General features: G+C 39.4%; 1 protein-coding gene across 1 annotated transcript in view; it reads right to left on the bottom strand.

Moving 5' to 3' along the window:
- DNAH3 (dynein axonemal heavy chain 3) overlaps positions 1 to 21,922 on the bottom strand; it is a 213,039-nt gene that overhangs the window by 143,932 nt on the left and 47,185 nt on the right. The window contains exons 15-18 of the mRNA XM_028168507.2: positions 19,838 to 20,022; positions 18,459 to 18,582; positions 11,295 to 11,448; positions 10,364 to 10,508 (exon numbers count right to left, since the gene is read on the bottom strand). Coding sequence (XP_028024308.2) covers positions 10,364 to 10,508; positions 11,295 to 11,448; positions 18,459 to 18,582; positions 19,838 to 20,022 — 608 coding nt within the window. The remainder of the gene's footprint in view (positions 1 to 10,363; positions 10,509 to 11,294; positions 11,449 to 18,458; positions 18,583 to 19,837; positions 20,023 to 21,922) is intronic.

The raw sequence follows: 21,922 nt of genomic DNA, 5'->3' as shown, positions 1-21,922 counted from the left end.
TCTCATAACTCAGTTAACAGAAAGACAGCTGGAAAAATCCAAAAATACTTGGAAATTAAGCTACATACTTCTTAATAACACATGAGTCAAAGAAGAAATATCAAGAGAAATTTAAAAACATTTTGAGCTAAATGAAAATAAAAATTAACATCAAAAGCTGTGGGATGTCACAGCCAATATAATACTCAATGGTGAAAAGCTGAAAGCATTCCTGCTAAAATCCAGAAGAAGACAAAGATGCCCACTCTCATCACTTCTATTCAACATAGTATTGGAAGTCCTAGGCACAGGAATCAGACAAGAAAAAGAAATAAAAGGTATCCAGATTGGAAGGAAAGAGGTAAAATTGTCATTATATGCAGATGACATGATACTCTATATAGAAAACCCTGAGGATTCCACTCAAAAACTACTAGAACTGATAAACGAATTCAGCAAGGTAGCAGGATACAAGATTAACATACAGAAATTGGTTGCATTTCTTTACACTAACAATGAAATATCAGGAAGGGAATGTAAAAAAAAATCCTTTTTAAAATCCCATCCAGGGCTTCCCTGGTGGCGCAGTGGTTGAGAATCTGCCTGCTAATGCAGGGGACACGGGTTCGAGCCCTGGTCTGGGAAGATCCCACATGCCACGGAGCAGCTGGGCCCGTGAGCCACAACTACTGAGCCTGCGCGTCTGGAGCCTGTGCCCCGCAACGGGAGGGGCCGCGATAGTGAAAGGCCCGCGCACCGCGATGAAGAGTGGTCCCCGCACCGCGATGAAGAGTGGCCCCCACTTGCCGTAACCAGAGAAAGCCCTCGCACGAACCGAAGACCCAACACAGCCAAAAATAAATAAATAAAGTAGCTATAAAATTAAAAAAAAAAAAAAAAAAATCCCATCCAAAAAAATAAAATACAGTAAGTCCCCTACATACGAACCTTCAAGTTGCAAACTTTCAAAGATGAGAATGTGCATTTGCATGTCCAATCACGTAAGTTAGTTCATGTGTCTGGCATATACTGTCACGTGCATGCATCTTCTACAACTGGTTGTGCTTTTGTGTACTTTACTGTACAGTACTGTATAGAGTACAGCAGTACAGTATCACTGGATCATTTTTTAAAGTGGGTAGATAGAATTGAATCCAGCAAGGAACCAGAACCTGTGCCATCAACGTCAGGCGTGAGTGAAACTGTAGCTTGCCCGCCATCTCCTATTGCTGATGATCCTTCAGCTCTACCATCTCCCACCTCCTCTCCCTCCTCTAGTCAGTAACTCTTCTTGCCTGTTCACTCGATGTCAGCCCCTGTATGCCAGCTGTTTTACTGTACTACTGTACTTTTCAAGGTACTGTACTGTAAGATTAAAAATGTTTTCTTTGTTTTCTGTGTTTGTTTGTTATGTATTATTTGTGTGAAAAGTATTATAAACCTATTACAGTACAGTACTATATAGCCGATTGTGTTAGTTGGGTACTTAGGCTAACTTTGTTGGACTTACAAACAAATTGGATTTACGAACGTGCTCTCAGAACGCAGCTCATTCGTATGCAGGGGACTTACTGTACGTAGGAATAAACCTGAGAAAGGAGGTAAGAGACTGAGAACTATAAAACATTAATAAAGGAAACTGAAGATGATCCAAAGAAATGGAAAGATATCCCATGCTCTTAGACTGGAAGAATTAATACTGTTAAAATGGCCATACTACCCAAAGCAATCTATAGATTTAACGTGATCCCTATCAAATTACCCATGACTTTTTTCACAGAACTAGAACAAATAATCTTGAAATTTATATAGAACCATAAAAGACCCAGAATTGCCAAAGCAATCCTGAGGGAAAGAACAAAGCAAGAGGCATAACCCTCCCAGACGTCAGACAATACTACAAAGCTTCAGTAATGAAAACAGCATGATTATTGGCACAGAAACAGACATATGGAATGTAACAGAATAGATAGCCCAGAAATAAACCCGCACACCTACAGTCAATTTATCTTCAACAAAGGAGGCAAGAATATACAATGGAAAAAAAGACAGTCACTTCAGCAAGTGGTGTTGGAAAAGTTGGACAGCCACATGTAAATCAATGAAGTTAGAACACACCCTCACACCATACACAAAAATAAACTCAAAATGGATTAAAGGCTTAATATAAGACATGACACCATAAAACTCCTAGAAGAGAACATAGGCAAAACATTCTCTGACAGAAATCGTACCAATGTTTTCTTAGGTCAGTCTCCCAAGGCAATAGAAATAAAAGCAAAAATAAACAAATGGGACCTAATCAAACTTACAAGCTTTTGTATAGCAAGGGAAACCATAATCAAAATGAATGACTGACAAGGGCTTAATTTCCAAAACATACAAGCAGCTCATACAACTCAAAAACAAAAAACCAAACAACCCAATCAAAAAATGGGCAGAAGCACTAAATAGATATTTCTCCAAAGAAGACATACACACGGCCAAAAAGCACATGAAAAGATGCTCAGTAGGGACTTCCCTGGTGGCGCAGTGGTTAAGAATCCACCTTCTGATGCAGGGGACACAAGTTAGAGCCCTGGTCCAGGAAGATCCCACATGCCACAGAGCAACTAAGTCTGTGCGCCACAGCTGCTGAGCCTGCGCTCTAGAGCCCGTGAGCCACTGAGCCCGCGTGCTGCAACTACTGAAGCCTGCACACCTAGAGCCCGTGCTCCGCAACAAGAGAAGCCACCACTGCAGTGAGAAGCCCGCGCACGAAGAGTAGCCCCTGCTCAATGCAACTAGAGAAGGCCCGCACGCAGCAATGAAGACCCAAAGCGACCAAAAATAAATAAATAAATAAATCGTTTTAAAAAAAAAGATGCTCAATATAGCTAATTATTAGAGGACTGCAAATCAAAACTACGATGAGGTACCACCTCACTGATCAGAATGGCTATCATTAAAAAAATCTACAAATAATAAATGCTGGAGAAAAGGGAACCCACCTACACTGTTGGTGGGAATGTAAACTGGGGCAGCCACTATGGAAAACAGTATGGAGACTCCTCAAAAAACTTAAAATAGAGTTGTCATATGATCCAGCAATCCCATTCCTGGGCATATATCCAGACAAAACTATAATTCAAAAAGATACACGCAAGGCTTCCCTGGTAGCGCAGTGGTTAAGAATCCACCTGCCGATGCAGGGGACACAGGTTCTAGCCCTGGTCCGGGAAGATTCCACATGCGGCAGAGCAACTAAGCCTGTGCATCACAACTACTGAGGCTGCGCGCTAGAGGCCACGAGCCACAACTACTGAGCCCATGTGACACAACTACTGAAGCCCGCGTGCCTAGAGCCCATGCTCTGCAACAACAGAAACCACCACAATGAGAAGCCCGCGCACCGCAACAAAGAGTAACCCCTGCTTGCTGCAACTAGAGAAAGCCCGTGCACAGCAACGAAGACCCAAAGCAGCCAAAATAATTAATTAATTAACTAATTAATTTTGAAAAAGATACATGCACCCCCCTGTTCATAGCAGCAGTATTCACAATAGCCAAGACATGGAAACAACCTACATGTCCATCAACAGATGAATGGGTAAAGAAGATGTGGTACATATACACAATGCAATATTACTCAGCCATAAAAAAGAATGAAATAATGTAATTTGCAGCAGTATGGATGGACCTAGAGATTATCATAGTAAATGAAGTAAGTCACAAAGAGAAAGACAAATACCCCATGATATCACTTATATGTAGAATCTAAAATATGACACAAATGAACTTATCTACAAAACAGAAACAGACTCACAGACATAGAGAACAGACTTGTGGTCGCCATGGGGGAGGGTGGTGAGGGAGGGATGGATTGGGAGTTTGGGATTAACAGATGCAAACTATTATACATAGAATAGATAAACAACAAGGTCCTACTGTATAGCACAGGGAACTATATTCAATATCCTGTAATAAACCATAATGGAAAAGAATATGAAAAAGAATGTTATATATAACTGAATCACTTTGCTGTACAGCAGAAATTAACATAACATTGTAAATCATCTATACACCAATAAAATAAATTTTTTAAAAGTTGTGGGATATAGGGAAAGAAGTATTTAGAGGGAAATTTATAGCATTGAATATATATATTAGAAAAGACCTAAAATCAATAATCTATGCTTTCACTTCAGGAAACTATTAAAAAAGAGCATATTAAATCCAAAGTAAGGGCTTCCCTGGCGGCGCAGTGTTAAGAATCTGCCTGCCAGTGCAGGGGACACGGGTTCGAGTCCTGGTCCAGGAAGATCCCACATGCTGCGGAGCAACTAAGCCCATGTGCCACAACTACTGAGCCTGCACTCTAGAGCCCGCGAGCCACAACTACCGAGCCCGTGTGCCACAACTACTAAAGCCCGCGCACCTAGAGCCTGTGCTCCGCAACAAGAGAAGCCACCACAATGAGAAGCCTGTGCACCACAACGAAAGAGTAGCCCCCACTCGCCGCAACTAGAGAAAGCCCGCGCACAGCAACGAAGACCCAACGCAGCCAAAAATAAATAAATAAATAAATTTATTTTTTAAAAATAAATCCAAAGTAAGCAGAAGAAAAGAAATATTAAAACGAAAACCTGGTTCTTTTAAAAGATCAATAAAATTGATAAATAGCTAGCTAGGCTAACAAAGAAAAAAGAAAAGACACAAATCACTGACATCAGAAATGAAAGAGGAGACATCATTGCACATCTCATGCACATTAAAAGGATAATAAAAGAAGACCATGAAATACTCTATGATCACAAATTTTTTTTTTTTTTTAAAAGCCTTCTTTTTTTTTTTTTTTAAAGATTTATTTTTTTATTGATTAATTGATTGATTGATTGATTGATTGCTATGTTGGGTCTTCGTTTCTGTGCTAGGGCTTTCTCTAGTTGTGGCAAGCGGGGGCCACTCTTCATCACGGTGCGCGGGCCTCTCACTGTCACGGCCTCTCTTGTTGCGGAGCACAGGCTCCAGACGCGCAGGCTCAGTAATTGTGGCTCACGGGCCCAGCCGCTCTGCGGCATGTGGGATCTTCCCAGACCAGGGCTCGAACCCGTGTCCCCTGCATTAGCAGGCAGATTCTCAACCACTGCGCCACCAGGGAAGCCCTGATCACAAATTTGATAACCTAGATTAAACAGACCAATTCCTTGAAAGATACAATTTGCCAAAATTCACACAAGGAGAAACAAACAATCTGAATTGGCCTATATTTATTTAAGAAATTGAATCAATAATTAATAACTTTCCAAAACAGAAAGCATCAGGCCCAGATGATGGTGAATTCTGCCAAACATTTAAGAAAGGAAAAATACCAATTTTTGTACAATCTCTTCCAGGAGACAGAAGCAGAAATACTTCCTAACTCATTCTATGAGGCCAGCACTATCCTAATACCAAAACCAGACAAAGACATTACAAGAAAAGAAAACTAAAGACCAGTATCTCTCATGAACATAGATGCAAGAATCCTCAACAAAATGCTAGCAAATTGAATCCACCTATATATATATTATACATTAACATATATATAAAATTATACACCACAATCAATTGGGACTTATTCCTCGCATGTAAAGTTGTTTCAGTGTTTGAAAATCAATTAATAAAATTCATCACATCAACAGGCAATTGAAGAAAAATCACATGATCATATCAATAGTTTCAGAAAAAGCATCTGAAAAAATCCAATACCCATTCATAATAAAAACTCTCAGCAAATAAGGGATAGAGGAGAAATTCCTCAACCTGATAAAGAACATCTACAAAAACCTACAGCTAATATCATACTTAATGGTAGGAAACTAGAATCTTTCCTGCTAAGATCAGGAACACAGCAAGAATGTTCCCTCTCACCACTCCTTTTTCAACAGCATTTTGTGGTAGTCCTAGATAATGCAATATGACAAGAATAGGAAATAAAAGGTATACAGACTGGGAAAGAAGACATAAAACTTTGTTTGCAGATGACATGATCACCTACATAGAAAATATGAAAGAACCAACAGCAAAAAGAAACCTCCTGAAACTAATTCACAATTATAGCAAGGTTGCAGTTTACATGGTTAATACACAAAAATTAATTGCTTTCCTATATATTATTAATGAACAGTGGATTTGAAATTAAAAACATATCCATTTACATTAGCACCCCCAAAATTGAAATACTTAGGTGTAAATCTAACAAAATATGTACAATGTCTATATAAGGAAAACTATAAAACTCTAATGAAAGAAATCAAAGAAGAAAATAAATGGAGAAAAATTTAATGTTCATGGATAAGAAGATTCAATATTGTCAAGATGTCAGTTCTTTCCAACTTGATCTACAGATTCAACACAATCCCAATCAAAATCCCAACAAGTTTTTTTTAGATACTGACAAACTGATTCTAAAGTTTATATGGAGACATTAAAGACCCAGAATAGCCAATATAATATTAAAGGAGAAGAATAAAGTTGGGGGACTGACATTATCCAGCTTCAAGACTTACCACATAGTTACAATAATCAAATGTGGTACTGGCAAAAGAATAGACATATAGGTCAATGGAACAGAATAGAGAGCCCAGAAATAAGATCCACAATAGTCGACTGATCTTTCACAAAGAAGCAAAGGCAATACAATGGAGAAATGAAACTTTGCAACAAATAGTTTTAGAACAACTGGATATCCACATGCAAAAAAATGAATGTAGAGGGACTTCCCTGGTGTCTCAGTGGTTGAGAATCTGCCTGCCAATGCAGGGGACACGGGTTCGATCCCTGGTCCAGGAGGATCCCACATGCCATGGAGCAACAAAGCCCGTGTGCCACAACTACTGAGCCTGTGCTCTAGGGCCCACATGCTGCACCTACTGAGCCTGGGCACCACAACTACTGAAGCCCACGTGCCTAGAGTCTGTGCTCCACAACAAGGGAAGCCACCGCAATGAGAAGCCCGCACACCACAATGAAGAGAAGCCCCCACTCACCACATCTAGAGAAAGCCCACATGCAGCAACGAAGACCCAATGCAGCCAAAAAAAAAAAAAAAATGAATGTAGATGGAGACTGTACATCCTTGACAAAAATTAATCAAAAATTAATCAAAATGGATCCATTAATCAAGATGGATCATTTACATGTAAATGTAAAATGCAAAACTATAAAACTTCTAGACGATAACATAGCAGCAAAATCTCGATGACCTTGGGTTTGGTGATAAATTTTTAGATATAATGCTAAAGGCATGATCTATGAAAGAAATGACAAACTAGACTTTATTAAAATTAAAAACTTCTGCTTTGTGAAAGACACTGTCAAAAGACTGAAAAGACAGGCCAAAGACTAGTAGAAAAAATTGCAAAAGACATATCTGATAAAGGATTGCTGTCCAAAATATATAAAGAACTCTTAAAACTCAACAGTAAGAAAACAAACTTAATTTAAAAATGGGCAAACCCCCTCCCCCAACCCCAACTGTTTTAATATACACTAGCAATGACCAATTAGAAACTGAAATTTAAAAACATATAGCTCTATAAAAAGAAATACATATAAATTTAACAAAACACATATAGGATCTGTACGCTAAAACCTACAAAACACTGACAAAAAGAAGTCAAAGAAGAGCAAAATAATTAGATGTACAATGTCCATGGATTGGATGATTCAATTAAAGATGTCAGTTCTTTCCAAATTGATTTAACACATTTCCAAGCAAAATTCCAGCAGGTTTCTTATATATATAAATAAGCTGATTCACAAATTTTATGTAAAAGATATAAAGACAAAGGCACTGTAATAGTCATAATAAAATTTGAAAAAGAGATTGAAGTTATATGACAGTCTCAAAAAGACAAAACTATAGTAACAATGAAGAGATCAATAGTTGCCAGGTGTAGGGAGAGTGTGATTATGAAGGGGTAGTACAAGGAAGTTTATTGAAGTCATGGAACTGTTCCATTTTCTGATTGTGGTGAATCAATACATATGTTAAAATTCATAGAACTGTGTGTCAAAAATATCATTTTTACTGTATATGAATTTAAAAAATAAAATATAAAAAATTTAAAATACATTGTCTCTTTCCAACAAAAAGACTTGCTAAATTATAAATACTTCCTTAACACCAGAACTATTTTGTGCCTCAACCAACAAAAAGCATCATGTTTAAAGATGACACTCTGGAGACTTCCCTGGCGGTCCAGTGGTTAAGACTTTGCCTTCCAATGCAGGGGATGAGGATTCGATCCCTGGTAGGGGAGATAAGATCCCACATGCCTCAGGGCCAAAAAACCAAAACATAAAACAGAAGCAATATTGTAACAAATTCAAAAGAGACTTTAAAAATGGTCCACATCAAAAAAATCCAAAATAAATAAATAAATAAAGGTGACACTCTGGAAGAATTCCCATTAAAATCAGGAATAAGACAAAGGTGCCATTATTAACTACTGTTTAATTTGGAGGTGCTAGTCAACACAGAAAAGTGAATTTTAAAAGGGGTGTGAAAGTGATAAATAAGGTCAAATATTCTAAATGTATAGATATGATCGAGTACTTCAAAAAATAAAAAGCATCAATAAAAATATTATTCAAAATGGAAAATTATTTAAATAAGGTGGTTTAGTAATAGAGAAAAAGTGGGAGAGCAAATGAATAGCCTTTTATAAAGTAAGGAATTCAACTGACCAATGTTTTTTTTTTTTTTTTGGCTGCGTGGCATGCAGGATCTTAGATCCCCAGCCAGGGATGGAACCTGTGCCTCACTCCCTGCAGTGGAAGTGCAGACTCTTAACCACTGGACCGCCAGGGAAGTCCCAGGAATGCTTTTTTTTTTTTTTTTTTTTCTCCCAGGAATGCTCTTTAATAATGAAAAAGCACACTTAAAAGTTGTGAAAAAGAAAATACCACTTTAAACATAAAATGAGCAAAAAAAGTTCTTAAACCTATTACTTCCCAAGTTTGTTGAGGGTATGAGGAATGGGCCCTCAAATACTGCTAGAAGAATAATAAATTAAAACATGTAATTTTCTGGAAGGCAATACCAATAACAAAAGCATTTTCTAAAATCCTAATAATTTTTATTATATCCCTTTGATCTAGCCGTTTCACTTTTGGTAAATTATCCTAAGAAAATGATCATTATTGTATACTGAAAATTGGCAACAAAGATGTTCATCACAGTTGTTCTTATAATATCGAAGCACTGGACTTCCCTGGTGGCGCAGTGGTTAAGAATCCACCTGCCAATGCAGGGGACATGGGTTCGAGCCCTGATCCGGGGAGATTCCACATGCTGTGGAACAATTAAGCCTGTACACCACAACTACTGAGCCTGCACTCTAGAGCCCACGAGCCACAACTACTGAGCCCAGCCCATGTGCCACAACTACTGAAGCCTGCGTGCCTAGAGCCCGTGCTCTGCAACAAGAGAAGCCACCGCAATGAGAAGCCCACGCACCGCAACAAAGAGTAGCCCCCGCTCGCCGCAACTAGAGAAAAGCCCGCGCGGAACAACGAAGACCCAATGCAGCCAAAAATTAATTAATTAATTAATTAATTTTTAAAAAATATTGAAGCACTGGAAATAAGCTAAAGGCTCAACCCTGGAGGTCTCAGATTTTGTCCTCTGCTCCTAAATACTCTTCCCAGGCGATGTCATTGATGGTTTTTAATTGTACTCTTACATATCAATTATTCCCCAACATAAATCCCACCCCCACTATAACTTTAATCCAGACTGATATACTGAACTGCTAATTAATATTCCCATTTGGATGTTTGCAGACACCTAACTCAGTGTATTCAAGCTGATGGTTTTTTCCCAACAGATCTGTCATTTCTCTTATTCAGTGATGGCATTATCCACCAGACTTCCTGAGCTAATAATCTGGTATTCACCCTAGATGCTTGCCTCTCCCTCTCTGCCCCCTGCCCCATATCAGATCAATCATTAAGTCCTGTTGACTCTACCGCCTCAACCTCTCTCTAGTGTCCAGGATCTATAGTAAAAGAGGTAGTTTACAGATATCTATGGCACTCTGGCCTTTCTTGCATCAGCGTAATAGGGGAACTGCCACCTTATTCTCCCACCACCTGCCTCTCTGAGTCACTACCCAACCCGTGGCTGTGGGTGGCTGCCTATTCTATTTTACCCTAGCAATAGATCTGGCGCTTTGATCCCCACCTTCCATCATTATCACATCAGAAAAATTTAACTATGGTTGCCTTAATCCAGAGTTTGAGAATATGATAAAAAGTACAGCCAGAATCTGAGGTCCCAATCTTATTTCAGAACTGGCTGGGTTGAATCTGCTACCCCATCGCTATCCTGCCCCAGCAGAGTGAGAATGCGGTATACCATTCATCCATTCCTCCGACTTGATGCTAAACTCATAGGCTGTCACCCACAGCTGCTCGTAAGGCACTTTGTTGGTCATCACGGTTTGTAGAAGAGGGAAGGTACTCTTCTCCTTTTCCAACAGCTCCTCCTCCTTATTGATCAACTGCAGGGCAAAAGGGGATGCTGTTTATTGGGTGGGTGGTTCTCCTGAACCCTAGAAGCCACCATGGCAAGTTCCCCAGTGCTTTGAAAACCAAGTTGAGGAAGATGCATGTTCATCTGGAGAGTAAGACAGGAAAATAAGGCATGAACTCAAGCAGGAATGTCCCTGTGCTACCTCTGAGGGCCATAGCAGCTGAGATCTAGCTGGGGGAAACTTATGATAATTTGCCACTTGCTCCATCACCTTGGCTCCAACTGTATCATATCCATATCCCCATTTTCCCAATTTTCATATATACTTTAGTTAAAGTACATATGAAACTGTTAACACAATGTTGCCTTCTTGTGCTGAATTGCCTCAAAGGTAAGAACTTTAATGATTAAAGAACTTACTAGTGAACTTCAGGGCAAGTTACTTAGCTTCTCCAAGACTTAGTTCTCCCATTTTAAACAGGGATAAGTGAAGATACAGTACCTACCACAAAGGTTTATTATGGATATTAAGTGATAATATCACATATGAAGTCCTTTGCACATTGTGCACATAATACACGCTCAACACATGTGAGCAATTATTCCATTATAATTCTTCTTTGTGTACTCAGTGACTAACAAAAAAGCTGGTATAATGTAGGGGTGTGGAAAAAGGTAGTTGAAAGCACCAATGAAAGAACTGGTCAATCAACTAATACTATCCACCTGACAGGTGATGTTAGGAAAACACAAAACCAAGGGCCAGAACCAACAGAGCAGTACGGTCATAAGTCCCCATCCCAAGACCCCAAACCTCAAATTCCACCAGTGCTTGATCTAGATTCTTTGAAAGCTCATTAAGCTTTTCAACATTGTTCTTCATTTCTTCTGTAGTCATCACTTCACGTTTCCTAAAACCTTCCAGTTCCTTGTTGTAGCCCTCAAGTTTTGCCTCAAATTCTGAGCATCTGAAAGTAAAGACAGCCCAATCACATTTGGACTTTCCATTTATCAGCACTGCTCACCCAATTCAAGCCTAGGGAGAATTTGATCTTTGATCTTCTGATACAATGTATGTAAAACTTATAAATACATGTTATTATATATAATTTGTAATCCCACCTCCCAGAGACAGCTGCTTTGAACCTATGGTGGTTAAATATTTCCAGATGTTTCTCATAGAGGTATATATTAAAAATATATATTATAGTACATATGCTATATAATATAGACATGTATAAAATTTATGTATATACATATTATTCATTTATCCATTAGGCATTAATTATTAAGTGCTTAATATCAAGAACTGCTCTAGGCATCAGGAATGTATTTGTGAAGTACACTATGAAGCTCCCTACCCTCATGGAGCTTGTATTTTAGTTTGGGGAAACCCAGACAGTAAACATATATGCATGAATGAATGAATGGATGAATGGATGGACAGATGGATGGATGGATAAATCCATACACAGATAAAAATGAAATAAGATATTTCTGATAGTGATAAATGTTCTGAAGAAAATAGAACAGGGCAGAGTGACTAGTGGATGCAAGTGAAGGGCTACTTTAGCTAGAGTGATCAGGGAAGACTCTTCCAGAGATTTATCTACTTCATCCATATTATCAACAAAGCAGTTCTCAAATTTACTTCTCCCTTTTCCTAACGAGGTAGATTAACACAGTGTTAAATGGACAGGTTCTAGAGCTGGACAGGTTAGGTTCAAATCCCTACATTGCAACACAGTAGCTATGTGACCTTGGTCAAGTCCTTTAACCTCTGTATGCCTCAGCTAAAGAAAACAGGGATGTATGATAAAGTATCTACTTTAGTATTTAATAAGCTAACATATACAAAATGCTCAGAATTAAGTCTGGTACATAATAATCACTATAAAAATGTTTAGTCTCGTTCACTAGAATTTAAACTCTATCAATGCAGTTTTAACCTCCTTAATGCCTTTTTGTATCTCCAGCACTTAGAAGAGTGTCTGGCATAAAACAGTCAATACTCATTGAATGAATAAGGGGATTTGCCATTCAGAACAGCTAGAGTAACATACCATAAATTTGGCTATTATCTTAAGAACACTTAATTCTGTTATGGCAGTTTTTATGTTCTTTTTTTCTTAAAAGTAATTTAAGAGAGTTAATTTTCAATGGTTTGATTTGGGTTTTATTTCTAATTGCACTGTGTGGTAAGCAGCCTCTGGTAAGGTCCCCAAAGAGCCACACCTCCTGGTACTTCATATCCTTCTGTAACTGTCTCCTTTTGAGTTGGGATAGACCTAGTAACTCACTTCTAACAAAGAATATGGCAAAAGTGATGGGATGTTACTCCCAAGATTAGGTTACAAAAAGACTGTGACTTTCTCTCTGTCTCTCTCCCTCTCTCTCTCTCTTTCTCTCTCTCTGAAGGAAGCCAGCTGCCATGTTATGAGCTACTCTATGGAGAGGTCCATATAGCAAGGAATAGAGGGAAGTTTCTGGCCAACAGCATACGAGGAGCTGAATCCTACTAACAATCATGTGAGTGAGCCTGGATGTAGATCCTCACCCAGTTGAGCCCTAAGATGAGACTGCAGCCTTGGCTGACATTCTGACTGCAACTTCATAAGAGACCTTGAGCCAGAGGTATACTGCTAAGCTGCACCTAGATTTCTGACCCACAGAAACTGTGAGATAATGAATGTTTGATGTTTTAAGTTGCTATTTTTCAGAATGATTTGTCATGCAGAAATAGATAACTAATACACACTATTATAACAGAGTATGGTCAATATCGTTTCTGCTTCTTTAAATATTTTTTCTTGGGAAGGGGTTCCTAAAATATGGTCAATTTTTGTGAATGTCCTAAGGACATTTTTTTAAATAAATTTATTTATTTATTTATTTATTTTTGGCTGTGTTGGGTCTTCGTTGCCACGTGCGGGCTTTCTCTAGTTACGGCGAGCAGGGACTACTCTTCGTTGCAGTGCGCAGGCTTCTCATTGCAGTGGCTTCCCTTGTTGCAAAGCACGGGTTCTAGCATGCGGGCTTCAGTAGTTGTGGCACACGAGCTCAGTAGTTGTGGCTTGCAGGCTGTAGAGCGCAGGCTCAGTAGCTGTGGTGCACAAGCTTAGTTGTTCCACAGCATGTGGGATATCCCTGGACCAGGGATCGAACCCATGTTCCTGCATTGGCAGGCAGATTCTTAACCACTGCGCCACCAGGGAAGTCCCCTAAGGACATTTTTTTTTTAAATTTATTTATTTATTTATTTATTTTTGGCTGTGTTGGGTCTTCGTTTCTGTGCAAGGGCTTTCTCTAGCTGCGGCAAGCGGGGGCCACTCTTCATCACGGTGCGCGGGCCTCTCACTGTCGTGGCCTCTCTTGTTGCGGAGCACAGGCTCTAGACGCGCAGGCTCAGTAGTTGTGGCTCACGGGCCTATTTGCTCCGTGGCATGTGGGATCTTCCCAGACCACGGCTCGAACCCGTGTCCCCTGCATTGACAGGCAGATTCTCAACCACCGCGCCACCAGGGAAGCCCCCTAAGGGCATTTAAGAATAGTTTTTTCCATTGTAGAGTAGAAGGTTTGATACATATCCAACAAATTAAGGTTCTTAATTATTTACTTCCATTACCTCCTTATTCAAGTTTCACTTCATTTATTTTTAATTAATTATTTGATATAAAAGGGTTGATGACTGCTTTAACATTATTTCACCCACCTAAGTAACCATGTTTGAATCACTAATGTTTTTGCCTTGACTTTGACTCTATCTGATATTAATATGGCTGACTCCGTTTTCTTTTTCCTCATATTTGCATGCAGTACTCTTGCTCACAGACAAACTTAAATTTTCTTTGCTACCTATTAGCACAGGAGATCAGGGACAAAGATTAGTAACAGGATTTAAATCAGTTATTAAAATTTTATAGGAAATACAGAGGACAGAGGAACATATTAAATGACACCACAGAGGTGCAATCAGGAAAGTCTAGATCTGGGGGACAAAAGACTTGGTTTCTTTAATAAATAAGTTACAAGGAAAAAACCAAAGGAGATGGAGGGGGGACCTACAGATAAAAGGAAATCTAAGAGACATGTAAACCAATTGTAATGCTGTAGACATTTTTGAATTCTGATTCAAGTAAACAAACCATAAAAAGAAAAAATTAATTAGATCATTTTGGTACCCAGATTAAAAACCATCAGTGACTTTCTACCATACTTAATAAGGAACCCAAACTCATTACCATGACTTCAAGGATGTGCTCCTCTAACTCTTCAGCCTCCTTTTATAGCTACTCTCCTTCTTAGGCAAAGGTATTCCCACGGTGGAGCCATTGCTCACTCTATGCTCGATACCTGGACAGGACCCCCTTCTACTCTCTCCCTCCCCACATTTTCCCTTAATGGGATCCTTCTCATCCTTCAAGTCTTATTTACATGAGCCCTTCCCTGACTTGCCCATTGAATGCAATCACTGTGCTCTGTTTCCCTGTTCTTTTCCTTCATAGAACTTCCATATTTATCTGCTTTATCTTCCATCTCCCATGCCCCTTTTGTTCTCTGTATCCTCAGAGAAGAGGAATGGAGACAGGACCCCAAGAGGAAACTGGGCAAGGTGGCCACTGCCACCCTCTCCTTCCCCTGATTGTTTTTCACCAAAGTCTTAAGGATTCAGAGATAGAGAACGTAAGTGCTATGAAAGACAGCCTGCTTATTCTCAGATTTTTGTTTTGTAATAATCTCTGATTTTAGACTCTGGTAGGTATTAATTTTAGAGAATATCCTTACTGGAAAAAAGTCTCATTCATTCACTCATTCATTCATTCATCAAAAGAGTAAGCACCTGCTATTTGCAAGGCACTGTGCTCTATCTGGATCCCAGAACACAATCTGGGTACTCCCCCTAAGGCAACTTTCTTTCTTCCCAGAAGATGTACTCTTATGGCAAAGAGCAGCTCACATTCCTGAGATGTCTGTCATATATATTCCAGGTCACTTCCAAGCCCGTGGAACCTACCACTGAGTGGAACAAAATGAGGGGAAAGGTGATTCTCCTGTTATCTACACAGTTAGGTGCTGCTGGGTGCCTTTTCACATCGTTAAGATTCTTCTTGAGGCTCCAAACACAGACACACACACAAAGATAAATCTCTGATAAAAGCATTCTTGAATTCTTCCCAGAGGGAAATAGTACACAAACTCAGTGATTATTATAAAATATTATGATTATTATTGTTTTAAATTTCTTTTTTTAAATTTTATTGAAGTATAGTTGACTAACAATATTATTGATATATTGGTCTCAGGTGTATAACACAGTGATTTGATATTTTTATAGATTATACACCATACAAAGTTATTATAAAATATTGACTCTATTCCTTGTGCTGTGCATTACATCCCTGTAACATAACTGACAGTTTGTACTGTTTATAACTGACAGTTTGTACTGTTTTAAATTTTTTATAATTGCTTAGCACATTACAGTTTCTAAAGTGCTTTCATGTCCATAATATATACATATATAAATGTATGTCATTAGTAAATAGTAGATACTCAGGAAATTCAGTTAAGTAAATTGAGTTCTATTTGTGGGACCACCTGGAGTCTATGGGAGAATAATGCAAGAATTTTAAAATGGTGGATTGGTCAGAATTCTGGCAGGAAATAGAATTCACTCTGATGTTCAAAGAAAGAGACTTTAATTAAGGGACTACTTACAGAGGTGAGATGTGGGTAGGGTTAAAGGAACAAAGAGGGGAGAGTGAAGCACCCAGAGACTAGCCTCAGAGGGAAGCCATTATGATCCCTAGGGCCGAGGGGACAATGAGAACTGGAACCACGGAGAAGCAAGAACTGTCATCCAGGAGGGAGGCAGCTACCGGCCAGAGCCCCAGAAACAAGCAGGGAGGGAGAGGGGAAGAAGCCCAGCAGTCCCTCTCTAACCTCCTGAGTGCTCTCCACTGGCCTGGCCCTGTCTGGATCCAATAGACACGGGAGCCAGAGGCTACAGACTGCAGGTATCAGCCAACCAGGCATGGAGTGGACAGAGGAAAGGTGGAAAAGAAACTGGGAGAGGGAGTGGGGACAGCAAGTGGAGAAAAATAAGCATTGAAGCCAAAAAATTATCGTGGGCTGGAAAAATAAGGTCAAGTCTCTTAGAGAGGGAATGGGATTGTTTCCACAGAAGATGAATGAATAAATGAATATTGTTAAGCCCTCCTCAAAGGTTTTTCTCAGGATTTATGCAATAATGATGGACAGCAAGTTTAAGACTTCACCAAAGAGAGGGCTGAGCCCAGGGCTGCAGGCATCCCCTAGAGCTGCTCCTCTGTTGAGCTCTGTGGTTGAGAGCTCAGGGACCAGTTGATGGGGTCAAGCTAGAGTTGCCCCTCCAAGAAGAAGCTTGGCACTCTCCTCTCATCATAAATGACACTTGTTCCCATTTCTTCAGGAGACACCCCTCACTCCTCTTAACTTCAACAGTTACTGTAAATGGTCTTAGAGTAATGTTCTAGAAGTACACTCACAAGGTAGTGGTTTGGAAGTTAAGAAGCATTTTCTCCCCAAAGAAGTCATTGTTTAAGTGCAAAAGAAGCTGACCACTCTTGAATGCCTGTCATGTGCTGGACACCACCTAGGCGCCACTTCAGACCATTTCATTTCATCCTTCAATACAATGACACCTCTCATAAAATGAGATGATCTGAGATTGGTTCTACTATCCCATTTTCCAGATGAGGACACTGAGGCTCAAAAAGATGAAGAAATTTGCTGCTTTTCATCTAACTTACAAAATGTCTGCTTCTTGGTGAGGCATCAAAACTCAGTTCCATGGGGGAGGCTGTGTGTAAGGGGTGAGGGGGTATAGGGGGATCCTATACTTTGTGCTCAATTTTTTTGTGAACCTAAAACTGTTCTAAAAATAAAAATCTATTAGTTAAAAGAAATCAGTTCTACTCATTGGGCTAAATTCTGGGTTCTGGGGACAGTAGCCATTTAGGTAGAGGAAGGAGAAGGCTGTAGGAAAAAACAAATACTCGCACACACACATCTTTTGTTGTTGTTGTTGTTTTTCTGGGCAACAGACCTAAGTCATATTTTGAAGGTAGCAACTAAGTGGGTTTATCCTTCAGCCCAAACTCCCATTCTGTGTAGAAATCCCTGCTTTTATCTACCCTTTTCCTTTCTCCTGAGTATTTGCAGGGATTATGGAACCTAAAGTTGGGTAGTGGGAGTTTCACGTGTGATGGGGATGGTAACTGGTATGAATCTGCAGTTCCTAAACAAAGTGTTACAAGCTGGGATGTGTGTGTTTGTGTGTGTGCGCGTGCACATGCACACAGGTGTGTCTTTACCATATACGTGGTACTTGGCCCACTTCACTTGATATTGTCTGACTTTTTCAGTGTGCAATATTTTCTTTGTCACTGCATTAAAATATTTATTTAGCAGTCAAACACACTTATGTGTCTAGAATAGAGCATAGCACATAGTAAAAATCCATAATAAATACTCAATGAATAAATGATTACAGGCACATTAGCACTGAACGAGACCAGCTGCAAAACAGGCAATTTCTCAGCCTCCAACCATGCCTTTATTATCCTATCTTGATATCTCACATATCTGTAGTCTCCAATGTAAGGCTGACAATTTTGCTATTATTATTGTGAGGCTATTATTACATGTTACTATTTTTGTGTTTTTCTTTCTGCACCACTAAATTCCAATTGTTCAAGGCAGGGAGAGAAGGCATTGGCCGGCATCACTACAGTGAAGCAGGCTTAAAGAGAACATACTTCAATGGGAAACAAAAGGAAATTCCTTCTCCACCAATTGTCTTGAGACTTCACCCACGCACTGCTGGGTGGGGTGGCTCTAGACAGAACCAGGAACATGTAGCATGTTATGAAGCTGGGTATCATTTCTAAATGATATCAAATATCAATATCAAAACAACCTCAGACTTTCCCTGTACCTTTTAATGAGGTCCATCTCTGCCTGATCCCTCTTGCTAAGGAGAAGGTTTCGGCTGTTTTCAAAGATATCTTCAATCTGGTCTGGCCAGAGGAACAGAGTACTGTTCAGTTTGATATCCTCTTCTGCAAAACACACACAGTCTGTTCTAGGACAATGCTCAGCATAGGTCAACTCGCAGGGAATTAATTCAGCAGAACAAGAGGTCAACAGAAGTGAGTATGGGGGTGGCAATTAATGAATGGGCCCATTATTGATGAATGATAGCCAACATTTATTGAACACTTTCCACAGGCCAGGCTAGAAGGTAGACGGTATTATCATCCTCGTTTTTACAGATGGGAAACAAAGTTAAGCCAAGTGGTCAAGGTCACACCAGTAAGAGACAGCAGAGCAGATTTCAAACCCAGGTCTAAGTCTAACCAACTCCAAAGCCTATGTTCTAACCACTGTGCTTCATTATCTTCCCAGGCTAGGTCTGAGTAGAAACCTAGGTTGAAGTTCAGTACTATTCTTTAAACTATTTCACCTCATCTGAGTTTCAGTCTCCCTTTTAGTTAAAGGTCAGTGATAATATCAGTGCCAGATGCTCTACCCATTTTATGGCTCTGGTCAGTTAAAATGCCCTGGGTTCCCTCTGTACCCTTGGGAATTTAGGAGGCAGAGACCACAGTGAGAGAGTCCAGTGTGTGTTCACATGGTCAAGAGCACAGCTCATGAATGTGCAGGTGGATGGTTATGGTGGACCACTTTTCACTCCCAGTCCCTATCTCTACCTTCCATAACCATCCCCCCTAAACACTGTGAACACCAGGTAAGTCACAGTTATTTCCAGACGGAAAAAGGCTCTGAAATTTGGCTTGTAGAGGGCATATTAGTTTTTCCTTCAGAACCTGGTCCTTACAAAGTTAGGTCCTTACTGAGTCCTAACTTGGCTCAATAAGCCTTGAAGGGGCCCTGATCATTTCCTTCCTTTTAATATATGCAGGAGCATGAAGGAAAGTGTCCTGGCCTCCTCAAAGGTGGGATTGTATTTAGATTATAGATGAATGCAACCTACCCACTTATAAAAGGACTCTGCATTTGAAAGTGACTTTTCCAGAAACACCAGGCACAAGATGCAAAGACAGGCATCTAAGAACAAGTCAAGTCCCTAGATATTTCTTCTTTTTGTCTAACAGTAAGATTCTCTTTGATTCAAATTCCGGTGGATAAGAGTGTGGAATTAGTGCCTCTACTATATGGACACACTTGAAAAGTAGCTCTCCCGATACTGATATTTAGTGGTAGAATTGCTAACTCTCCTTCCCCTGGCTCCTTATCCCTAAAAATATAAATATACACATACAGTTGCATGTACACACATGACATTGGACTTACGGGGCAAGTCTGCATAGTCCATCAGGAACTCTAGCCGTTCAGCTGCATCTCTAAGTTGCCGCCTCAGTTTGAACACGGTGACATCGCTGGATTTCTTTAAGAATTGAATGAGGAATACTAGCTCCCCAGTGTTGACAGGAATCTCACTGACTTTGTCTGCAACCATGCTGTACTGATTACAGATGCTACAGGGAAAGAAACAGCCATCATCATTATCTAAAAATAGCTTTCTTATAAGACCCACTATACTAAACAAACATGGTTCCTATTTGGAGACTAGAACAATGTTTTCCAACTTTTCTCTACCTGAAAATTCTTGTTGGATAATATTCACATACATACCATATTTTAGAAATAATAACAGTAGAAATGATAATAATATATGACATGTACTAGGCCCTTTACTATGTGCCATGCCCCATTCTAATCACTGAATGAACATTAACTCATTTAATCTTCACGAAAATTCCAAGAGTTAGGAACTATTATTATCAACATTTTATAATGGAAGAAAGGGAGGCTGAGTAACTTTATCCAAAGCAACATGATGTGTAGATGTTAGAGCCAGGATTTGAACTAGTTTAATTCCTTCCAAAGCTTATACTCTTAACAGATATACCACGGGTAAAATACAGATTTAGACCAAAACAATAACGAATATCACCACTACCAAGAGCAGCAACTCCTCAATTTTATGTTGAAGTAGAACACTAAATTAATTTGTAATCACTCCTCTTAACAGTACACCAGCAAGTTTATCCTCATGTGCTGCAGGTAATTCCTGGTGGCATAGAGAAATTTACATTCAACTACTGGGACCACTAGATCTAACTGCCCACTTATCCTCAAACACAAGACTGTGAAAAAATATGTTATTATAGGGATAATTTGAATATGCTCTAATTTATACAAAAGCTAATGAATGACAGTCTTCAGCATTTTAACTACAATTAGGAACAAATTATTTGCAATACATCCATGCTTAGCACATGCCTTGCAGCCCTCAAGAAATGTTAGCAATAATAGCTATAATAGTTTTTGTTATTATTAATTGATCATTACATGTTGATGGTCATACACTATAGATAGATAAAAACCACTCCTCTCAATGTTTTCAGTCCTTGATATTCCTTCTTAATGTGTGGAGACCCCTCCACAATTGAGCTAATTGTATCAAACTGATGAGAAAATGATTAAAACATCTTTACAGATGATGCTGGGATTTTAGAAATGAATTTTTATACAATTCAGAAACTTGCTATACAGAAAACTTATCTATTGTGCTACATGAATTCATAGTATTCTCCACTTTTGGACTCAGAGCTGGATTATATTTCCCAGCCTCCTCTGTATTTTTACTTGAGTATTTTACCAGTCAGTTTGGACTACCATAACAAAATATTACAGACTGGGTGGTTTAAACAACAAAAATGTATTTTCTCATAGTTCTAGAGGCTGGGAAGTCCAAGGTCAAGGTACTGACCTATTTGGTCCCTACTGAAGGCTCTCTTCCTGACTTGCAGATAGCTGCCTTTTCGCTGTGTCCTCACATGGTGGAGAGGAAAGGAGCTCTGTCTGTTTCTCTTCTTGTAAGGGCACCAACCCTAATGGATTAGGGCCTCATCCTTTTACCTTCTTTAGTCTTATTATCTCCTTATAGGCCCTGTCTCCAAATACAGTCACATAGGGCATTAGTGCTTTGCTATAGACTGAATGTTTGTGTATTCCCAAAATTTGTATGTTGAAACTTAATCCCTAATGTAACAGTATTTTTAAAATTTTTTTATCTTTATTGGAGTATAATTGCTTTACAATGTTGTGTTAATTTCTGCTGTACAACAACAAAGTGAATCAGCTATATGTATACATATATCCCCATATCCCCTCCATCTTGAGCCTCTCTCTCACCCTCCCTGTCTCACCCCTTTAGGTCGTCACAAAGCATCGAGCTGATCTCCCTGTGCTATGCAACAGCTTCCCACTAGCCAACCATTTTACATTTGGTACTGTATATATGTCAATGCTACTCTCTCACTTTGTCCCAGCTTCCCCTTCCCCCCTGTGTCCTCAAGCCTGTAACAGTTA

Source organism: Balaenoptera acutorostrata, chromosome 15, assembly GCF_949987535.1.
Source record: "Balaenoptera acutorostrata chromosome 15, mBalAcu1.1, whole genome shotgun sequence".
Taxonomy (NCBI): Eukaryota; Metazoa; Chordata; class Mammalia; order Artiodactyla; family Balaenopteridae; genus Balaenoptera; species Balaenoptera acutorostrata.
Note: the sequence above shows the minus strand (reverse complement) of the source record. Positions and strands in the feature narration are given on the sequence as shown.